The following is a 23,213-nucleotide window of genomic DNA, read 5'->3' on the forward strand; positions in this document are numbered from 1 at the left end:
GCATGAGCGATTTCATTCCCCATCCTGTGACAATCCGACCTTGTGTTCCGTATTTACAGACTTCGGTGTCGACGGGACTTTAAACCCAATCTTCCTTCCTTCCCTTACCAGTTGAAAACTTCCCTGAGGGTTTCATTTGCTTCTTCTGCAAGGAGTTGTCTTGCTTTCTCAGTAACTAATCTTCCTGTCGTCAGCAAAGAGAATTTTCCCCCCTTGACTAACAATATTGGGAATTCCGGTTGGTCGGTGGTAGTGTTCATACGTGCATGAGGTGGTGTGTGTGTGTGTGTGTGTGTGTGTGTGTGTGTGTGTGTGTGTGTGTGTTTTGGGAAAGTCATTTATGTATATCAGGAACAGAATATGCCCTAATATGCTACCCTGAGGGGCTCCTATATTAAAGTATTTTGTTTCTGATAAGTGTTCCATTAAAGGTTTAAACTAATTTGAGGTATATATTATTGTACCCTACATGCTACGACTCTTATTCCTAGTGCTTGTAGTTTATTTAGTAGAATCTTGTGGCCAACAGCATCAAATATCTTAGCTCTAAAAATAAGTCTGTAATAGCTTACCTTTATCAAAAGCATCAAGTATTACTTTTTTGAATTATAATATGGCCAATTCTGTACTTCTAGCACTTCAGAAGCCAAACTGTGATTCCCTTAAAAGCTTTTATTTATTCAAGTAATTCATTAATCTGTCTTTCATAGTTGATCCTTTTATTTTTGACAATGGTGACAACAGGAAAAAGAGTGGTACAGTAGTTTTCTGTGTCATTTGAATTGTGTTTCTTTAGCAGAGGTATAACTCTTCTCCATATTCAAATTAAGTAATTAAACTGACAGTAGAGACTTTTGATGTAACTCTTCAGGCTTTCCCGGCGATCTAACTGACAGTGTTCACAGTGCTGCAGTTCAGGCTGTATACAGCACGAGACACTGAAACATTATAGGTATATCCATTAGTTGGTATGCACAAGGAGTATGCTGGAAAAAATAGTGGTTCCAGTTTTTGCATCAGGTGAAAATGCATGGTAAGCAGTCAAAATGTGGTGTGGGTGTACAAAAAGGAGAGGAAAGACCAGACATGCAATAACAATGCTTCTGGAACATTTATTAGGATATTGTCACAACATGTGTTCAAATGGTCTCCCAACTCACCCTCTGTAATGTGGCATAGTTGGCAGTTGCTCACAGCATAACCGATATCGTCATATGCTATCCTGCAGGTCAGGAAGAGTCTGGATACATCAGTCTTTCACATATCTCCACAACCAAAAGTCACATGCATTTACGTCAGGAATGTGGAAGGCCATGCATCTTGAAATTGCCTGCAGATGATGCAGTCATTACTGAAGATTTATCAAAACAAATCTTTCACCTACAAATGACATGTAGTGTCGCCCAATCTTGCAAGAATCACATGTTGCACGAGGAGGTCCTTATAACATGCAGGCGTCACTGTACACCTAACAGGTGTGTGAGGTGTCATCTCCTCGACGAAAAACTGACTGAGGATGAAGGAGCATGTCAAACCTCACCACAGTCACGTAAGCTGAGTGCAGTAGATGTCTGTAATGGAGTGGAGTAGGACTCCATGTGCAACAGCTCTATGTGTTCACGGCACCATGGAGACTAAAATGTGCCTCATCCATCCGAAGCATATTCCCTGCGCACATGTCATCCGTTTCCATCCATGCCAAAAAGTGAGCGGTAAAGTACAGCATTGTAGCCTATCTTGGGGTTTCAGTTGGTGTGCATTCTGAATCTTGCAGGGATACTGTGGTGTCACCGCCAGACACCATACTTGCTAGGTGGTAGCCTTTAAATCAGCCGCGGTCCGGTAGTATACGTTGGACCCGCGTGTCGCCACTGTCAGTGATTGCAGACTGAGCTCCGCCACACGGCAGGTCTAGAGAGACTTCCTAGCACTCGCCGCAGTTGTACAGCCGACTTTGCTAGCAATGGTTCACTGACAAATTACGCTCTCATTTGCCGAGACGATGGTTAGCATAGCCTTCAGCTACGTCATTTGCTACGGCCTAGCAAGGCGCCATTATCAATTGCTATTTATCTTGTGATGCATGTACCATCAGACAGATGTTCACCAATTATGGATTAAAGTTAAGTATTCAAGAAGCTACGAACTTTACTTGCTATATTCATTACCTTGACCTGTTCCAGACCTCACGCCATCCTGCGTGAGCTTAAACGCGTGCCTTTCGGCTACCCGTCATTGTGGATTGGCTGTCTTGCCAGTCTACAACAGATACCACTGTAAAATGTGCTGCAAAATCTTTTGAACCTTCGGTTAGGGGAGAGAGAATTCCCATGAAACAGCTTGAGCACTGTGCTATAGCTACAGCAACTTCATCAAATACTACCATGGGAATAGGCTGCCTCACTCTTCCTGCTGCTCCATCTAATTCACCTGTTTCTTTGAATTTCTTGATCATATTCTTTAGCCGATTTATTGACATGGGGCTCTTAACATCTGTTTTTGTTGGCGATGTTACTGCAGTGGAGTTCTGCTATTGCTGCTGTTCTGATAAAACAACTTTTACCAGCAGTGCATCGCCTTCCTTCTCGACAGCCATTCCGTATTGTATTAAAAAAAATCCAACCTTCTTTACATTTCACTCCAATAGTAGTCAGCATTTTCTACCTACTGCCCACGTCTGTATCTGTGTTAGTAGTAAAATTTTTGAACTGCACACAGCTTTCACAATAATGGTGATTTATAAAGCAGGGAAGTAACTTTAAGTTAGAAAATTTATAAAGCAGAGTTACAGCAAGTTAAAACTATAATAATAATTGCTTGTCAAATATTTTGTCAAAATTTTGTGAAAACCAAATAAAAATATTTCTAAAACCACTAGCACCAACTGCCAACCATAAAAGCAGGAATGGCCACTAGCAGGCGGCAGGGACCACGTTGACTACCAATGCTTTACACCAACACTACACAAAAGAAATAAACATGTCTCACCAAGTGATAAATGGCATACTGAATCAAAACAGAAAGCATTTCACATTGTTACTGGTTTCAGCACCATATTTTTATCTGGTGGTAGAAAGTGGAAGTATTATTTTTCTCGGCATACTCTGCAAGCGCACTGATTAGAGGACATACTTGCGATGTGTAGAGCCAACACTAAAGCACACCATTCTCCCCCCCCCCCTCCCCCCCCATGCACACGCGCGCGGGGCTGGTGGTCCTTTTGTGAGTATGTGCGTGGCAAGCACAGCGCCCCGAGCTATTGCAGCCTTCCTTCTTTCCCGGGCTGCATTTCCTTGCCCTTCTCCTCCTTTCCTCTCCTTGCTCCTTCCCCTTCGTCCTCTTCTCTCCCTCTCTTGGTGTCCTTGTTTATGTTGGCCCTGCTGTCCTCCTGGTTCTGTTGGTTTTACACTCCGACTTTGTTGCGTAATCATCTCCTCCTTTTGGCATTCCTTGGTCCCCCTCTGGGGTTTGACCTCCATTACAAAATTTCTCCTCCGTAGTGTGAGCCATTTGGGGAAGAGCACCTTACCTAGTGTCTCCGACGTGTGCCCTCCTAGTACATTCCACCTTTTCTTTCACGTTGTTGTCTGGTGCTAGGGTGCATAGCCAGCACGGTAGCCAGCCCATGTGGTGGGGGTCGCTATGTACCTTTTCGGTTGAGCCCCCTGAAAACACAGGGATCACACTTCTGATACCTGAGCTGTAACCTCCTCATGTAAGCCTAGGAGTGGTTGCTTGTCGTCCTGGAGCATCGGAACTCCTGGCAATGTCCACCGTGCCAGATGGCTCTTGCTGTGGCTGGGTGATGCCCATGGGAAGAGCCCCTCATCAGTACGGCCGTCTCTTTGCATGGAAATGATTCTTTTAGTGCTGCTTCTTGTGCCCCTTTGGCCTGCCCTTCCATTGCTACCCCCTGGGAAGAGGGTCAGGCTCATCGGCTAGGGGCGAAACCTTTCCTCCGCTATCTGGTTTGCACCAGGACTAATGGGGATACTTTCACCAATACCAAACGTTAATTTTTTGTGGAACACATTGAAGACAAGTTTATCAATGTGGACTCTCTGAGTAAGATGCAGTCGGGTTCTTTGTTGATAAAAACTGCTTCAGCTGCCCAGTCTGCGGCCCTTTGTGTGTGTAACCATCTTGTGGCAAAATTTGTCCCCTCCCCCCCCCCCCCCCCCCCCACCACCACCACCACCACCACCACCACCACCACCAAACTTTGAATATGGTTCAAGTGGGACAACCTCGGACGGCGGGGTGTTAACTTTGTTCGGCATGTTCAGAAGAGTCCGGAGGATATTTGCATTGATACTGGTGCCTTTATCCTGGCCTTTGAAGGGGATACCCTCCCTGAGAAGGACAAGATTATTGTTTATCGATGTGATGTGAAGCCGTACATCCTACCACCTATGAGGTGTTTTAAGTGTTTGCGTTTTGGACACATGTCTTCCCGCTGTTTGCAGCTCTGTGGTGACTGTGGATGTCCACTCCATGAGGAGAGTTCCTGTGTTTCCCCTCCTGTGTGTGTGAATTGTCGTGGCAATCATTCTCCACATACACCGGATTACCCCGTTTATGAGAAGGAAAAGAAGATACAGGAGTATAAGTCCCTTGATCATCTAACCTACACTGAGGCTCGTAAGAAGTATGCACGTATTCATCCTCTGTCCATGACTTCTAGCTATGCTTTAGTTACATCTTCATCCCTTCCTCCCCCTTCCTTACCCCAGTCCCTAACCCCTCTCCTCCCCCCACTCCCCTGCGACTCCCACACCCTCCCCTCTGGGCACCGCTCCCCCTCCCCAGCTGGAGGAGTGTCCCACTTCTTTGGTATCTGCCGGTCAAGGGTGCCCCTACCGGGATACCCCTTCCCGGCACCTTCCAGGCCAAAGGTCTGCTGCTGCACGACGACCACGAGAACCACAGTCTGTGAGCCCCCAGGTCGCCTGATCTCTTTCTGTTCCAGATCTTGCTGCAGCTGGCTTCTTTTTGCCACACAGCCGTCCTGCACAGCCCTCCTCGATCTCAAACAGAAAAGAAGAAGAAACGTAAGTCCTGGGTCAAGGAGCCTCTGGTGTAGCCAGAGGTCCTGTCCCCACCTTTGCAACATGATTCTGACCTGTTGTTCATTTGTTCATGGATGTTTCCGTAAAATCAATGTTCTTTGCTTTCTTGCCCACACCTTTTGGGGTGCAGACCACTCCATCCTTCTCTGCCTTTTCGGCCTTTAGTGCTGTCTCGCATGGACTATAGTTGTCAAGTTTATGGTTCAGCTGCTCCTTCCACAGTCCACCTCCTGGATCCAGTCCACCATCGTGGTATCCGTTTGGCCACTGGTGCCTTCCCTACTAGCCCTGTTGATAGTCTCCTGGTTGAAGCTGGGATATTCCCCCTTCCCATTTTTGTTCGGCGGTCCCAGCTTCTGGTTTCTTATGCAGTCGCTGCCCATTCCTCTCCCACTCATCCTTCCTATGCTATCCTGTTCCCAGACCAAGGACGTCGCCCATCCGATTCTCGCCCTCGGGTGGGTTTACTGGTTGGGCTCCACCTTACGTCTCTTCGCCGTGATTTTCAGCTTCCTTCTTTGTCCTGTCTCCCATGTTTCCTCCCCAACACCCCCCCTTGGTTAGTTCCTCGGCCCCGGATTCGGATCGATCTCTGCCAAGGTCCAAAAGATTCCATTCCCCCGATGGTATTCCATTGTTTTTTCCACCGAATTTTATGGGAGTTTCGAGTTGCTGTTGTTTTTTACACTGATGGCTTTAAATCTGCTGATCGTGTGGGATATGCCTTCACGTCCTCTGTTGGCATGGAAAATCACATGCCAATTACATGTGGGGTGTTTGATGGCAATTTCCCCTTACCTTTATTAAACAGTCCCAACTCCACCACGTTTTGCTATGTACGGACTCAATTAGTGGTCTTCAGTCTATTGACCGGTGTTTTTCCCACCATCCCTTGGTCTTTGCCATCTGTGACTGTCTCGCCGAACTTCATCATGCTGCTGGTTCCGTTGTTTTCCTTTGGGTCCCTGGCCATGTGGGTATCTCAGGTAATTAGCTTGCTGATTGTTTGGTTGGGGGAGCAGTCACTTAGCCCCCTTCTCAGTAACGCCTCCTGCGGTGGATTTACGGCTTCATATCGAATCCCACTTCGCACAATCGTGGACCAACTTTTGGGAGGCTACCTCCCTGTCTAATAAACTTTGTGTGACTAAGGTGACACCTGTCCCTTGGCGTTCTTCCTCGCGCCTCTCCCAAAAGGACTCGACCCCACCCTGTGTCATTTCCGCATCGGCCATACCAGGCTGTCCCATGGTTTTCTTTGGTGTAATGAGCCACCCCCACTTTGTGGTTGTGGAGCCTTCCAGTCAGTAGCCCACATTTTGGTGGAATGTCCCCTTCTTTTGGCTCTGTGTACTAAGTACAGTCTTCCCCACACTTTACCTTTAATATTGGCAGACGATTCCCGGATGGTCGAACTGGTTCTCAGTTTCCTCCTTGAAAGTGGTTTTTATTCTCAGTTTTAAGGTTTTTAATCTCCCTCTAGAGTAGGGGCAGGGTGGTGAGGGTTGGGGTGTCTCCAAATGTAAGCTGTGTTTGGAGATTCCTGACTCCCCTCCCTGGCCAAGATCTTTTCTTTCCCTTTTACTCTGTTTTTATCACTTTTTAGAATTGGTTAGTCTCCTTTTACAATGCGCACTTCTACATTCTAGCGGTTGAATGCTTTTGAATAGCAGGTGGTCTTGCCTGTACTGCATCAGAGATGGGGTATTTCCTGTGTCTAGCATAGCCTTGGGGTTGCTCACGTGCTGACTTCCCTCATTTTGTTTACACCATTGACAACATGACTGCACTTTTATGTTTTTTAGCATTTTACCGTTTATCGTTTTGATTTTTCTGAGATGTCAATGGACCACATTTGAAACCAGGGACTGATGACCTTGCTGTCTGGTCCCTTCAATTCCAATCAACCAACCAACCTCTTTCCTTATCGTTACTGCATGCCTATCCTCCTGTTCTTCTTTTTCCTCTCCCTTTGGGAACATGTCTTGGATATTTTCGGGATTGCATTCTGAATTTTCCGAGCCTGGCATCGGAACAGTCCTTAGTCTGCTTTTTTCCCCTCTTTCTTTATTCTTCATCTCCTCGTCAGCGTTTGAAGTCTTTATTCCTTCTTTCTCCCTGTGTGCTCCTGAAGACCGGTCCTTCGTGATTGACGCATAACAGGTGACTGGGTAACACACAATTACGAGCCATGAATCGACACATAGGGTTCAGATATGCCACCTGGTACAACCCAGGTCCAGGGAGGGGTGATTGCCTGAGCTGTTATCTTCCCAATTGCTAATTGGTCCCTCTGGAGTTTGGGAGGTCTGACCTGAGGTGTGAACAATCACCTAAGGTGGGTGAAGGACAAGTTTGGGGAGATGGATGGCTTGTCCAAAATGCGGTCAGGGACAGTCTTGATAAAAATGGCACACTCTGCCCAGTCATGGGAATTTATCGCTTGTGACAAGTTGGAGGATGTTTCTGTTATCATCACGTCTTATAAGAGCTTAAATATGGTCCAGGGTATTATATTACACGGGGGCCTTCTTTTGCAGTCTGACGATGAGCTGCTTGCCAACTTAGAGCAACAAGGAGTTCATTTCGTCCAGCGTATCCATCAGGGTCCGAGGGATAACCAGGTTGCCACCGGTGCCTTCATCTTGGTCTTCGAGGGTGACACATTACCCGAGAAGGTCAAGGTAATGGTCTGCCGCTGTGATGTCAAGCCATATATCCCTCCCCCAATGTGGTACTTTAAGTGCTAGAAGGTTGGTTGGTTGTTTTGGGGAAGGAGACCAGACAGCGTGGTCATCGGTCTCATCGGATTAGGGAAGGATGGGGAAGGAAGTCGGCCGTGCCCTTTCAGAGGAACCATCCCGGCATTTGCCAGGAGTGATTTAGGGAAATCACGGAAAACCTAAATCAGGATGGCCGGACGCGGGATTGAACAGTCGTCCTCCCGAATGCGAGTCCAGTGTCTAACCACTGCGCCACCTCGCTCTGTAAAGTGCTAGAAGTTAAGGCACGTCTTCTCGTCGTACTTCCAGCATCACACGTCGAAATTGTGGATGTCCATCCCATCCCGGTACTCCATGTGCCCAGCCTCCCATCTGTGTCAACTGCAGAGAGCATCATTCCCCTTTCTCACGAGACTGCAGGATTTTACAGCGAGAAAGGAAAATCGTGGAATAAAAGACCCTGGATCGACTGACCTACACTGAGGCCAAGAGGAAATTTGAACACCTACATCCTGTGGCTGTGAAATCCTCTTATGCCGCCACTACAAGAACAGTTGTAGCCCCCATCAGTTCTGCAAGTTCCAGTCAGTTCTCAGAGCCGGAAGACTACACCGGCCTCCTTGATGGTGGGGGGCACTTCCCTTCCTGTTGCTCGTGCACCACCTACTTCGGGATCACAGTCCCCCCAGCCATCAAGGACTCCAGTCCCCACTTCTCAGCCGGAGAAGTGTAAGTCCTCTTGGGTTCTCTCACTAGGAAGGGGTCCCTTGGGTCACTCCCTTGCCAGGTTTCTGCTAGTAGGAAAGATGACACCTGCCAGTGGCTGAAGTGCCCGAAAGCCGGAAACTGAATCAGTGAAGCCCTCCCAGCCAGAGAAAACCAAGGATCAGTGAGAGAAATCCATAAGAGACCCCCAAGACCAAGGGAATTGTGGTGGCACCTACACCACCGCTGCCTACAAGATCTGCGTCTGAAGATGGGGTGAAGATTCTGGCATCCGCTGAGGACCTAGATCTTGCTAGACCCTCCAACACAATGGATATAGCCTGTTCAGGAAATATGTTGGTGTCAGCAGGTTTCCCTGAGGTGTAGTCTGCCTTATTGAGTGTTTCATGCCTTCCCAGTCTCGTGATCACGTAATCCTCCAGTGAAATTGCAGCGGTTTTTTCCACCACCTGGCTGAGCTATGGCAACTGTTTAGCTTTACATCTGCTTTCTGCACTGCCCTCGAGGAAACCTGGTTCCTGGCAATGTGGACCTCTGCCCTCACGGCTACAGGGGATATTACAAGAACCGTAGCAAATATAATATTGAATCAGGTGGCGTTTGCGTTTATGTCCTGAACTCAACATGTAGTGAACCTGTGCCCCTTCCTCTTGAAGCTGTGGCTGTCAGAATAAGGATGACGCAGGAAATAAATGTCTGCAATGTATATCTTCCTCCAGATGGTGCAGTACCCCTGAATGTATTAGCTGCACTTTCCTACTTTTGGGAGATTTTAACGCCCATAACCCCTTGTGGGGTAGCACCACGCTTACTGGCCGACGCAAAGATGTCAAAACTTTACTGTCTCGGTTCGACCTCTGCCTCTTAAATACTGGGGCCATCACACATTTCAGTGTGGCTCATGGTAGATACTTGGCCATTGATTTATCGGTTTGCAGCTCATGACTTTCCCATCTATCCACTGGAGAGCACTTAACGACCTGTATAGAAGTGACCACTTCCCCATCTTCCTGTCACGCCCCCGGCGTCACGCCCACGGACGCCTACCCTGATGGGCTTTAAACAAGGCAGACTGAGTAGCCTTCACCTCAGCTGTCACCATTGAATCTCCCCCACATGGTGCAATCGATGTTGTGGTTGAGCAGGTCACTAAAACAATAATTTCTGCGGTGGAAAACGTGATACCTATTCTCTAGGGTGCTCCCGGTAAAAGACAGTCTGTTGGTGGTCGCCGGAAGTCGCTGAGGCGATTAAAGAGCTATCAGTGAGCTGTAGAGCGACATAAGTGGCAGCCTTCCCTAGAGCAGCTCTGTGCCCATGTTCCCCTACTTATAAAACGGTGGAAACAGGAGTGTTGGGAGAGGTATGTGTCAACCATTGGGTGCCACACATTACCTTCCAAAGTCTGGATGAAGATCAGATGTCTTTTTGGGTACCAGAACCCAGAAGGTGTTCCTGGCGTTAAGATCAATGGCATGCTCTCTACTGACGCACTGCCCATGGGGCTTGCCACTCTTTGGCGGGTTCGTGCTTGGTTACCATGGGGCCCCAGCCTTTCCAGCACTTTTTCCATTCCATGCTATATGTTTATCCTCTTGCCATTCTTTTTCTCCTCCCTTGGGGAACATTTCTGGGGTATTATTGGGAATGTTCTGCTTTCTGTCACTGACCTGCAAACAGACTCAACTTTCTTTTTGGCTCCTTCTTGCTTTTGTGTTTCCCTTCTCCTCTTGTTCCTCTACTTCGATGTTTGAGGATCCTCATTTTTTTCTTCTTCCTCCCTGTGCGCTCCTGAAGGCTGGCCCATGTGTCTGATGCTTAAAAGTTGACTGGGTAATGAGTAATTCCCAGCACTGGGTCGACAGGTAGGGTTCGCATGTACTCCCTGGTACAGGGCAGGCGCAGGGAGGGGTGATTGCCTGATCTGTAACCTTCCCAGATTGCCCATTGGTCCCTCCGTCAGGTGTTTGGGAGGAGTGACCTGAGGTGTGAACAACCACCTAATGCAGGTGGTTGTGAAGGGGGCTCCCATTTGGAAGGAGGCTGCCATTGGAGACGCTGGCAATCATGGGGGATTTCTTCGTGATGAGTCAATCATCCTCTCCATTGATGTCAATGAAACGTAAACATAATGAGGCTACTGATTCGAAGACCCTTTCCGCTGCACCGCAGTTCTTCTGTGTGGTATTATGTACTGAAGACGGCCAGTCCTTCGCCATGGTCAATCTGTTTACTATTCAGAAAGGTGTTGTTGTCATTGCTGGCCCTGTGAAATCCTACTCTCGTTTATGGAATGGCACTTTGCTTCTGGAGGTGGCTTCTGATTCTCAAGCACAGCACCTACTTGCTTCTTCATGGCTACCCTGTTAGTGTCGAGGCACATAGAACTTTAAATTTTTCCCGTGGTGTAATTTACATCAGGATGCTTGGCAGTCTAACTGAGGCAAAAATACAATCTTACCTCTCTGATCAGGGTGCCATTGCTGTCCATCATGTAATGAAAAAGGTCGATTCCTCCTCGGTGCCCACCTGCACTCTTTTCCTCACCAAATCCGATGTGCTGCTACCAGTGTCATTGGTTCAATCCCACTAGAACGTTGTGGTGACACCCAGCCAAATGCATAACCTGTGGCAGGGGTGCACACGAGGACGAATGTCCACCTCCTTCTCCCCGCTGTATCGACTGCAATGGCGGCCACGGTGCCTCCTCCTGGGATTGTCCTATGTACCTAGATGAGTGGGCTGCTCAAGAGATTCAGGTAAAGGAAAAAGTGCCTTACCCAGTAGCTCACAAGTTACTGGCTAGTCGCAAACCCTGTGTTCTCCCATCTGGCACTTATAGTTCAGTTGTTGTTACCCCTCACTCCATGAAGGACATGGCTACGCAGACACGCAACCTCAAATTTGCCTCTGAGGTTTTGAAGTCACCCAGTGTCAAGGTAGCATTGCTGTCCCCCCATCCCGCTGTGCAACAAATGGTCACTCTCGCGTAAGGGGGCGAAGCTACCCTCTACACAGCTGGCAGGCAGGAAAGGACAGAGGGAGTACTCCCGAGAAGACTTTTTCCATCCCTCCAGAAACAACACCCAAGTCTTCCTCTTACCAGAAGGGCTCGAAGAAGTCCACTAAAGACAAACGGTCTTCTTCACTCACTTGAAGATCCTGCTTGGCGGTGACGCCACATGGTCACTTAGCCTGGCCGGTCTCTGTCTTGCCGGTGCGTGCCACCAACCGTTTTTCAGCGTCAGACTCCACAGATCGACTGCACAAGCACGCCAATGCTTCTGTGGACCCCATGGAGCAGGATCCTCCTGCTTCTGTGCCCTGTAGTAGCGACTCTCCACCATCTGTTACTCGGTGGCCACCGAGTTGACACCCCCACATCTTTCTCCTCATGACTGTCCTCCAGTGGAATGTTCGTGGGCTACGCTCCCAAAAAGAGGATTTACGGCTGCTTCTAGCATCGCAGCATCCCCTTGTACTCTGCCTTCAGGAAACGAAATTGTGCCCTCGAGACCACTTTGGGCTTCCACATTACTTACTGATTCGTTTGGACCTTCCCCCTGAGGCCAGCATCCCATCTCATGGGGGCGTCATACTGCCTGTACGGGATGACCTTCATAGTCAACCCATCTCCCTGACTACCACTCTTCAAGCTGTTGCTGTTCGCTTTTTCCTTCCCCACCTGACTTTCTCCCTCTGTACCATTTATGTACCTCCATCCTTCGATGTCTCCAGGGCAGACTTCCTTTAGCTTATTGGGCAGCTACCTCCACCGTTTTTGCTACTCGGTAACTTTAATGCGCATCATCTCCTTTGGGGTTCTCCCAGGGCCTGCGAGAGAGGTGCCCTCTTATCTGACATTCTTAACCAACTCAACCTCTTCTGCCTTAACACTGGAGCACCCACTTTCCTTGCTGACTCCTCGCACATCTAGTCCCATTTGGACCTAATCTTTTGCACTGCCCAGCTTGCCCATCATCTTGAGTGGTCCGTTCTTTCTGACATCTACTCGAGCAACCATTTCCTGTGTGCTCTCTGTCTGCAGACTCCTAACCCATCCACATGCATGCCCACATGGCAGCTTACTAGGGCTGACTGCAGCTTTACTCCCCCCGGGTGACCTTCACAGAACAAGATTTCCTCAGTTGTGATGACCAGGTGGACTATCTCACCAACGTTGTCCTTACTGCTGCAGAATGTTCCATTCCTTTACTACGTCGTGTCCCAATTCATTGGTGGACTGAGGCATGCCGTGGCGCAATTTGCTCATGGAGACGTGCTCTCCACATTTTTAACCATCACCCTACGCTGGAAAACTGCATTAATTATAAACAGATGCTCGCAAAGTGTGGTCGACTTCCTCGGGATAGCAAAAGAGCTAGTTGGGTTTCATTCACAACTTCTTTTAACAGTTCCATGCCTTCCTCTGTTGTGTGGACTAACCTCCGACAGCTCTCTGGAACCCAGATCCATTCCCCCGTTTCTGGCCTGACAGTTGGTGCTGATGTCATCGTGGATCCTGTTGCTATCTCCAACACCTTGGGCCGCCATTTTGCAGAAGTTTCGAGCTCTTCCCACCATCACCCTGCCTTCATCCATCGGAAACGAGTGAAGGAGGCTTGGGCAATATCCTTCTCCTCTTCGAATCATGAGTGCTACAATGCCGCCTTCACTATGAGGGAGCTGGATCGTGCTCTCAGTTCATCCCGGTCCTCCGACCCGGGGCTCGACGCTATCAACATTTGGATGTTGCAACACATCTCTCTTGTGGGCAAGCGCTTTCTGCTTAACGCATACAACTGCATCTGGGCTGAGGGCACATTTCCTGGACTCTGGCGTGAAGCCACCGTCATACCCATACCTAAGCCAGGTAAGGACAAAAACCTTCTTTCTAGCTACTGCCCCATCTCTCTTACGAGCTGCGTTTGCAAGGTGGAGGAATGTATGATTCATGCCCGGCTGTTGTTGTGGCTCGAGTCTCGCCATTTACTCATGACTACACAGTATAGATTTCGAGCACAGCATTCTGCAGTTGACCATCTCATTACTTTGTCCACCCATGTCATGAATGGTTTTCCCAGACTGTGGCCGTGTTTTTCGATTTGGAGAAGGCCTATGACACCTGCTGGAGAACTGGTATCCTCCATACTCTTCACACGTGGAGCTTCTGTGGGTGCCTGCCCTATTTTCTTCAGGCATTTTTACAAGACCGAGTTTTCAAAGTATGTGTGGCTTCTGCCTTGTTGGACACCTTTATTCAGGAAAATGCCTCGGGGTTCTGTCCTGAGCGTCATCCTCTTTGCTATCACCATTAACCCTATAATGACCTATCTCCAGCCTGGCATCTCCAGCCCCATTTTGTCGATGATTTTGCCATCTGTTGCAGTTCTCCATGGACCTGTCTCACTGAGCGGCATTTTCAGTACTGTCTTGATCGTCTTCACTCCTGGAGCATCGCCAATGGCTTTCGCTTTTCTACTGACAAAACCGTCTATGAATTTCTGGTGGCGCAAATGGTTTCTCCCACCATCTATACACCTTGGGCCTGTTGCCCTTCCATTCATTGACACTACGAAATTCCTAGGGCTCATGCTTGATAGGAGACTCTCTTGATCCTCCCCTGTCTCTTACTTGGCAGCCCATTGTACACAGTCTCTGAATGTCCTGTGTGTCCTTAATGGTACTTTCTGGGGTGCCGATCGAACCACCCTCCTCGGTTTGTCCATTCGAAACTTGACTATGGGGGCTTTGTTTATGCATCTGCACACCTATCCTTTTTGCGCTGTCTCCACACTATCCATCATCATGGCATCTGTTTGGCCACGGGCGCCTTTTACACCAGCCTGGTTGAGAGTCTGTATGCTGAAGCTGCAGAACTACCACTGTCGTACCGCCGTGACTTTCTCCGCAGCAGATATACATGCTGTTTGTCTGCCAATAATGGCCACCCTTCCAATGTCTCCTCCTTTGATGATTCTTTAGATCGTTTGTAAACACTGATGGCTCTTGGACTGACCTTGGGGTTGGGTGTGCCTTCGTCATTGGCACCCGAATCTCTCGATATCGGCTTCTGGCACAATCCTCAGTATTTACAGCCGAGCTTTTCGCCTTGTATCAGGCCCTGGAATACATCCGGTGACACAGCCTTCCCAATTGTGTCCTCTGCTCATACTCACTCAGCACCCTCCAACGTCTGTGTGCACTGTACACTGCTCATCCCTTAGTGCAGCAGGTCCAGGAAAACTGTTACTTATTCACTCTTGGTGAAACCAGTGTCGTGTTTCTGTGAGTCCCTGGGTCATGTTGGTCTGCCAGGAAATGAGGCTGCTGACGCTGCTGCCAAGGCTGCAGTCCTCGTCCCTCAGCCCACGAGTACCTTTATTCCCTCCGATGATCTCTGCATTGCAGTCCGTCAGGAGGTGGTGTGCCTTTGTTATCACCAATGGTCCTCCCTTCACAGGAATAAGCTTTGGCTTATTAAGCCTCACCCAGCACCTTATATGACCTCCTCTCAGCCCTCCCGTCGGGAGGAGATTATTTTAACTTGGCACTGCCTTTTTAGCCATCATCATTTGCTTAGTGGCGCTGCCTCACCAATTTGTACGCATTTTGCCCAAATTTTAACTGTCTGCCACTGCCTGCTGGAATGCCTTTTTTTATGTTCCAGCTTGCGTTCGCCATCTGATTTATCAGCCATTTTAGCGAATGGCGTGCATGCTGTTGACCGCATTTTACTTTTTATCTGCCGAAGCAATATAGCGAAGGCCATTTCATTTTTAGCTTTGGATCTCAATTTTTTTATGGTTGTTTCTCTCTCTCTCTCTCTCTCTCTCTCTCTCTCTCTCTCTCTCTCTCTCTCTCTCTCTCTCTTTCACATGCCTTGTTTAGCTGTCTCCTATTCTGTCCATTGGGTCTGACATATAGTCGTTTCCCTTATCTCTGTGTTTGTGTTCTATAGTTTTGACTTGGGCGCGTATGACATCAGTTGTTTTTTGCACCCTAAAACAAAACAAAACATGATTGCTGGGCACTTTTCTGAGCGCTGTGCTCGAACCTCTGCATAAGAAAACTACCCCCCCCCCCCCCCCCCCCCCCAGCCTTTCGCACCCTCAAATGGCAGATGGCAGTCCTCTCATTCACTACACGCCACAGTGAACCTTGTAATGCCCCATTAACAGAGTGGGAGCTCCTCAGCGCCCTTGCACATTGCCCCAACACAGCTCTTGGGCCGGATGAAATCCACAGTCAGATGATTAAACATCTCTCGTCTGACTACAACCGATATCTCCTCATTATCTTCAACTGGATCTGGTGCGATGGTGCCTTTCCATTGCAATAGCAGGAGAGCACCTTCATTCTGGTGCTAAAATCCAGTAAAAATCTGCTCGATGTGGAAAGGTATCGGCCCATCAGCCTCACCAACGTTATCTGTAAGCTGCTGGAACGTATAGTGTGTTGGCAGTTGGGTTGGGTCCTGGAGCCACATGGCCTACTGGCTCCGTGTCAGGCCAGCTTCTGCCAGGGTCGCTCTATCACTGGTAATCATGTGTCCCTCAAATCTGACATCCAAACAGCCTTTTCCAGACGCCAACACGTCGTTGCTGTCTTTTTTGACTTATGTAAAGCGTACGACACGATCTGGCAACATCATATCCTTGCCACAATGTACCAGGTGATCAAAAAGTCAGTATAAATTTGAAAACTGAATAAATGACGGAATAATGTAGATAGAGAGGTACAAATTGACACACGTGCTTGGAATGACATGGGGTTTTATTAGAACCAAAAAAATACAGAAGTTCAAAAAATGTCCGAAAGATGGCGCTTCATCTGATCAGAATAACAATAATTAGCATAACAAAGTAAGACAAAGCGAAGATGATGTTCTTCACAGTAAATGCTCAATATGTCCACCATCATTCCTCAACAATAGCTGTAGTTGAGGAATAATGTTGTTAACAGCACTGTAAAGCATGTCCGGAATTATGGTGAGGCATGGGCGTCAGATGTTGTCTTTCAGCAACCCTAGAGATGTCGGTCGATCATGATACACTTGCGACTTCAGGTAACCCCAAAACCAATAATCGCACGGACTGAGGTCTGGGGACCTGGGAGGCCAAGCATGACGAAAGTGGCGGCTGAGTACACGATCATCACCAAACGACGCACGCAAGAGATCTTTTACCTGTCTAGCAATATGGGGAGGTTCTAATAAAACCCCATGTCATTCCAATCATGTGTGTCAATTTTTACCTCTCTATTTATATTATTCAGTGGTTTATTAAGTTTTTAAATTTATACTGACTTTTTGATCACCCGGTATGAGTGGGGTCTCCCGTTCCGATTTTTATCCAAAATTTCCTGTCACTTCGTACTTTCTGTGTCCAGGTTGGTGCCTCCCATAGTCCCCCTCCCCCATTACCAGGAGAATGGGGTTTTGCAGGGCTCTGTATTGAGTGTGGATGTGTGTGTCTCTATTTTTAGTGGCCATTAATGGTCTAGCAGCAGCTGTAGGGCCATCCATCTCACCCTCTCTGTATGCAGGCAGCTTCTGCATTTCGTACTGCTCCACCAGTACTGGTGTTGATGAGCAGCGCCTGCAGGAAGCCATCCACTAGGTGCAGTATGGGCTCTAGCCATGGTTTCCAGTTTTCAGCTGCAATGTCATGTGTTATGCACTCCTGTCGGCATCATACCATTCATCCAGAGCCAGAACTTGACCTTGATTATGATCCACTCACTGTACTGGAGATATGTAAATTCTTAGGACCGGCTTTCGACGTCTGAGTGACTTGGCTTCCTCACCTTCGTCAGCTTAAGTGGAAGTGCTGGTAGCACCTCAGTTCCCTCCGCCTCCTGAGCAACACCAACTGGGGTGCAGATCGCTCTACGCTGCTGCAGCTCTACAGAGCCCTTGTTCAATCCCGCCTTGACTATGGGAGTCTGGTTTATGGTTCGGCGGCGCCCTCAGCGTTGCGTTTGCTCGACCCAGTGCACCACTGTGGTGTTCGCCTAGCAACGGGAGCTTTTAGGAAGAGTCCGGTGACCAGCATCCTGGTGGAGGCCCAAGTCCCTTCATTGTGGATCCGATGGACGCAAATGCTCGCCAGTTATGTTGCACGCATTCGTAGTTCTCCTGAGCATCTGAGCTACAGTCTCCTTTTCCCACCCACTGTAGTTAATCTCCTGCATCGGCAGCTGAGGTCAGGGCTCATGATTGCAGTTTACGTGGAATCCCTTCTCCCTGAACTGCAGTTCTTCCTTTTACCACTTCTACTTTATGTCCATTCATGTACACCTCCATGGTGTACACCTCAGCCGAAGCTTCATCTGGACCTTTTGCATGGCCGTAAGGACTCCATTAACCCCGCCGCTCTTCGCTCACTTCCTCTTGATTCTTGACGTGATTCGGGCCTCTGAAGTTGTTTACACTGACGACTCGATTACTGATGTTAATGTTGGCTTCACCTATGTCCACAGAGGTCATATTGAACAGCATTCCATGCCTGCTAGCTGCAGTGTATTCACTGCAGAGCTTGTGGCAATGTATTGTGCACTTCAGTACATCCGTTCCTGTTCTGGTCATTGGTTTCTTCTCTGTTCTGACTCCCTGAGCAGCTTGCAAGCTACTGACCAGTGCTACCCTTGCCAACCTTTGGTGGCGAACATCCAGGAGTTCATCTCTGCCCTGGAAGAGTCCAGTCATTCAGTGGTGTTTGTGTAGACCCCATTACACGACTGAATCCCAGGCAACGAACTTGCTGACAGGCTACATGGAAATCGCTCCTGGAGATGGGCATCTCTGCAAGTGACCTGCGTTCTGTCTTACACCGCAGGATTTTTCAGCTTTGGGAGATGGAGTGGTATGACAGTATGCACAAAAAACTGTGTGTCATTAAGGAGACTGCAAATGTGTGGAAGTCTTCGCTGCGGGCTTCTCACAGGGAATCAGTTGTCATTTGTCGGCTCCACATTGGCCATACGTGGCTCACACATGGTTACCTCCTCCGTCGCAAGGATCCACCTCAGTGTCACTGTGGCTCCCAGATGACAGTCCTCCACCTCTTGCTGGACTACCCACTTTTAGCTGCTCTGCCGCGGTCTTTTAACTTTCCCAGCACCCTGCCTTTTGTGTTGGGTGACAATGGCGTAACAGCAGCTTTAGTTTTACATTTTATTCATGAGTGTGGGTTTCATCATTTGATCTGAGTTTTAGAGCGTGTCGTTTATCGCTCTGTGTCCTCCAACCTAGAGCTTTTAGGGTGGAGGTTTTAATGTGTTGCAGAGTGGCTGGCTTCTCCTTTTTTATTCTCATGGTCAGCCTGCCATGGTAATCTTATTTCATGTTTTTAATCTGTTCTCCCTGTTTCTGGCATCTCTCTATGGTTTTCTTGTCCTGTTTTGTCCATTGTAGTGTTTGTTGCCCTTCTGTTGTTCTTCTGGTTCTTCCTTTCTCCTGTTATTGTGCCGTACATCATCATTGTTTTCTTCTTTCCCTTGGGTAATTGTTCTACTGGGAACAAGGAACTCATGACCTCACAGTTTGGTCCCTTTCTCCACTTTTTAAACCAAACAACGAACCTCCAATGCTGCAATTGTGAAATTTCCCAGCACCACAGTAGAATCCCCGTCTCATTCTCCTAAAGCTGCACAAGAAGCCACCAAATCTTCACCCCTGGTGGCGAAATCACCTGCTACACAATCATGATACCAGAAAGGACAAAAGGAACATTCCCATGAAGATTTTGTTCGTCCCTCCAGCAAACATACATTTGAGTCTTCATCTGCCAACTGTAAAGGCTCCAAGAAATTGAACAAGTGCAAACGGTCTTCTCCTTCCCCAACACGGAGATTCTCTTCAGTGGTTTCACCATGTGATACACTCATCCGGCCGACCTCCATTTCGCCAGTGCACACTGCCCAACATATTTCTGCCCTGGAGTTGGCAGGCCAACCCAGGGAGAATGCAGACACCTCCATAGATTTCATGGAACAGGATTCTCAAGTCTTTATGCCCTGTAGCAGGGAGTTTTCCAAGATTGACACACTCAGCAGCTGCCGAGGTGACTGCCCTTTATTTGTTCCCTCCTACTCATTCCCCATTATGATGGAGCATTAGATCTGACAAGGAGAAATTGCGGCTAATCTTGGAATCACAGCGTCTGGTTGTTTTCTGCCTCCAGCAAATGAAATTGCCTGCTTGCAACCACTTGGACCTCCCACTTTCCCTTCTGGTCCGCTTTGACCTTCCGCCTGAGGTGGCATGCTTTCCAGACACTCCCATGAAGCCACTGTCATACCCATACCTAAGCCTGGTAAGGACAAACACGTTCTTTCTAGCTACCACACAATTTCTCTCACCAGAGAGAGTGTGATGATGGAACATGATCCATGGCTGGCTGGTACAGAGGTTTTAGTCTCACAATCTCTGCTGCATAATGTGGATTTTGTGTGTTCTGTTCTGCAGTTGACCATCTCATCACTTTGTAAACCCATGTCACGAACAGTTTTCTGTGGAATACCAGACCGTGGGCATGTCTATTGATTTGGAGAGAGCAAGCCTACGACACCTGCTGGAGAACTGGTATTCTCCATACTCTATACACACGGTGCTTCCGAGGCTGCCTGCCCTATTTCTTTCAGGAATTTATAAAGATAGAGTTTTCAAAGTCCTTATGGGTTTTGCCTTATCAGACACTTGTATCCAGGAGAAGGGTGTGCCTCAAGGCTCCATGCTGAGTGTCTTTCTCTTTTCTATAGCCATTAATCCTATTATTGACTGTATCCTGCCGGGCATCTCAGCCTCCCTTTTTGTTGATGACTCTGTGATTTATTGCAGTTCTCAAAGGAATTGTCTCTCTGAGTGGTGTCTTCACTGATTTCTCGATTGTCTTTACTCGTGGAGCATCAACAGTGGCTTTCGTTTTTCCACTGCAAAACTGTTTGTATGAGTTTCTGGCGGTGCAATGGGTTTCTTCCGCCATCTTTGTCTTGGGCATGTTGCTCTTCCATTCACTGAAACTACAAAATTCCTGGGGCTCTTGTTTGATAGGAAACTCTGAAACTTTCTTAGTCATCCCACGTATTGTGCTTGGCCGCACACTGTTCACTGTCCCTCAATATCGTGTGTGTCCTGAGCGGTGTGTCCTGAGGAGCAGATCGGACCACCCTCCTCGGTTTATGCCGATCCTTGTCAGTTTGAAACAAGGCGGTACTTCATCTAAACCTACTGACTTTGTATTTTAGGTTTTATATAGTCTAAATGTGAAGAAAGCGAAAAGAAAATGACTATTGGAAGGACAGACTTATCATATAGAAAAGTCAAAACAACCTTTGGTGGAATTAAAAGCAAGATCAGTAACATTAAAAGTGCAATGGGAATTCCACTCTTAAAAGCAGAGGTGGTAGAGGGGAGAGGGGACAGGTGCGAAGAGCACATTAAAGGCCTCTATGAGGGGGAAGACTTGTCTGATGGTGTATAGAACAAGAAACAGGAATTGATGGGGAAGAGAGGGGGGATGCAGAATCAGAATATAAAAGAGCTCTGGAAGACTTAAGAGCAAAGAAGACAGAAGGGATTGATAACATTCGATCGAAATTTCTAAAATGATTGGGGGAAGTGGCAACAAAACAACTATTTACGGTGGTATACAGAATGTATGAAACTGGAGATATACCATCAGACTTTTGGAAATAAAAATCACCCACACTATTCTGAAAACTGCAAGAGCCGACAAGTGTGAGAATTATGACACAATCAGCTTAATGTCTCATGCATTCAAATTACTGATAAGAATAATATACAGAAGAACAGAGAAGAAAACTGAGGACATGTTGGATGATAATTGGTTTGGCTTCAGGAAAGGTTAAGGCACTAAAAAGTCACTTCTGATGTTGCAGTTTATAATGAAAGCAAGAGTGAAGACAAATCAAGACTGTTCATAGAATTTGTTGACTTGGAAAAGTTTTAGACAATGTAAAGTGATGCAGGATGTTCAAAATTTCGAGAGAGATAGAGGTAAGTTACAGGGAAAAATGGGTAATATACAATATATACAAGAACAAAGAGGGAACAAAGAGACTGGGAGGCCAAGAACGAAATGCTTAGATTAGAGAGGGTGTAAGACATGGATTTGGTCTTTCACCCCTACTGTGCAACCTCACAGTGCTCGGTGATGTATTGGGTTTTGAGGATTTTTCGAAATGTTTCACAGCAGATATTTACAGGCAGGAAGAATTTATAAAAGGGATGTTGAAGAAGCTAAGGAGGACATTGATTTGTTCATTGAAGGAGCTCACAACCCATGTAAGGCAGCTGGGGGCATGATCAGTGAACACACAAAGAAACCTACTTCTTTCTCAGTTTGTGTAGCCAGGATTTCTTTAACAATTATTTTATTGACATTGTGATAAGCACTGTAAGTGCAACCCCAGACCTCAATATACGAAGATTGGAACTTTAATAGTGGCAACTATTTATTTACAGCTTGTATAAAATAGATATGTGTTTCAAAGATTTACTGAGCTTCAAAGTAGTCACCAGCATTGTGTACAATCTGTTGCCAGTGATGTGGAAGTCGTAGGATACTCTTAGCAGTGCAAGTTTTGTTGACTGTTCGAGCAGCGCAGTGTATTGCCCGACGAATTTGTAGCAGTTCTGAAGTGAATGCCATGAAGTGTTTCCTTCAGTTTAGAAATCGAATAAAACTTACGAGAGCAGCCTCATCAATCAAACAAATAAGTAACAGCTTGCACTGTACGTGCTTGAGCACTGTCCTGCAGAAAGTGTGATAACTTCTGTCTCTAAGCTGGTCGTAGGTTGTGTGCCAAAAATGAACAGCATGATGATACTTTCTGCAGGACTTGACCGTCATTTTGCAGGACAATACTCAAGCAAGTACAGTGCAAACTGTTACTGATTTGTTTGACTGATGGGGCTGCTAAGTGCAATACCACCTACTGCACTCTCCTGACTGAAGTCATTGTAAGTTCAGCTCGATTTGTAAAGTGAAGGAAACACTTCACAGCATTTGCTTCAGAACTGCTACAAATTCGTCGGGCAGTAGACCGCGCTGCTCGAACTGTCAAAACAACTGGTACTGCTAAGAGTATCCTACGACTTCCACATCACTGGCAACGGGTTATACACAATGCTGGTGAGTACTCTGAAGGTCAATAAAACTTCAAAACACGTATCTAATTTGTACAAGCTGTAAATAAATAGTGGCCACCGTTAAAGTTCAAACCCTCGTAGATCCTGCAGCTGCTGTAAGAAATGACAAAAAGTGCACCTTGGTGAATTGAGGGGAAAAAAAACTGGAAAAAGTAAAGATAGTGTTGTATTATGTTGTATTGTAAGCCTTCTGGTAGTCAAGACATATGTTGAATGTCCACTAATATCCTCAAGAGCTGCTGAACCACTAATTACTGTAATTAATAAGTATTTCTCTGTTGGTGTATTTCTGGACTTTCTGAAACACAGTGCCATTTTATACAAAGCGTTACCCAGGTATGGTGACAGGCAGTGAAAGATCAAATATCAAATTACTTTGAAATTAATAAAATCTTTACAGATGCATAGCATGGTTTCCAGAGAGGCAAAGTTGCAGCTACGGTAGCACAAGATCTTTGTACTAGTGTAAAGCACAGCTTTGAAGAAAAAGAATCTTTAGCACTGACATTGTGTGATTAC

General features: G+C 47.2%; 1 protein-coding gene across 1 annotated transcript in view; it reads left to right on the top strand.

The window, feature by feature from the left end:
* LOC126483963 (lysM and putative peptidoglycan-binding domain-containing protein 3) overlaps positions 1-23,213 on the top strand; it is a gene marked incomplete at its 5' end in the record, with an annotated part of 79,252 nt that overhangs the window by 11,593 nt on the left and 44,446 nt on the right. Inside the window, one exon of the mRNA XM_050107261.1 lies at positions 4,970-5,051. Within this exon, the coding sequence (XP_049963218.1) occupies positions 4,970-5,051 (82 nt within the window). The remainder of the gene's footprint in view (positions 1-4,969; positions 5,052-23,213) is intronic.

Source organism: Schistocerca serialis, chromosome 6, assembly GCF_023864345.2.
Source record: "Schistocerca serialis cubense isolate TAMUIC-IGC-003099 chromosome 6, iqSchSeri2.2, whole genome shotgun sequence".
Classification (NCBI taxonomy): Eukaryota; Metazoa; Arthropoda; class Insecta; order Orthoptera; family Acrididae; genus Schistocerca; species Schistocerca serialis.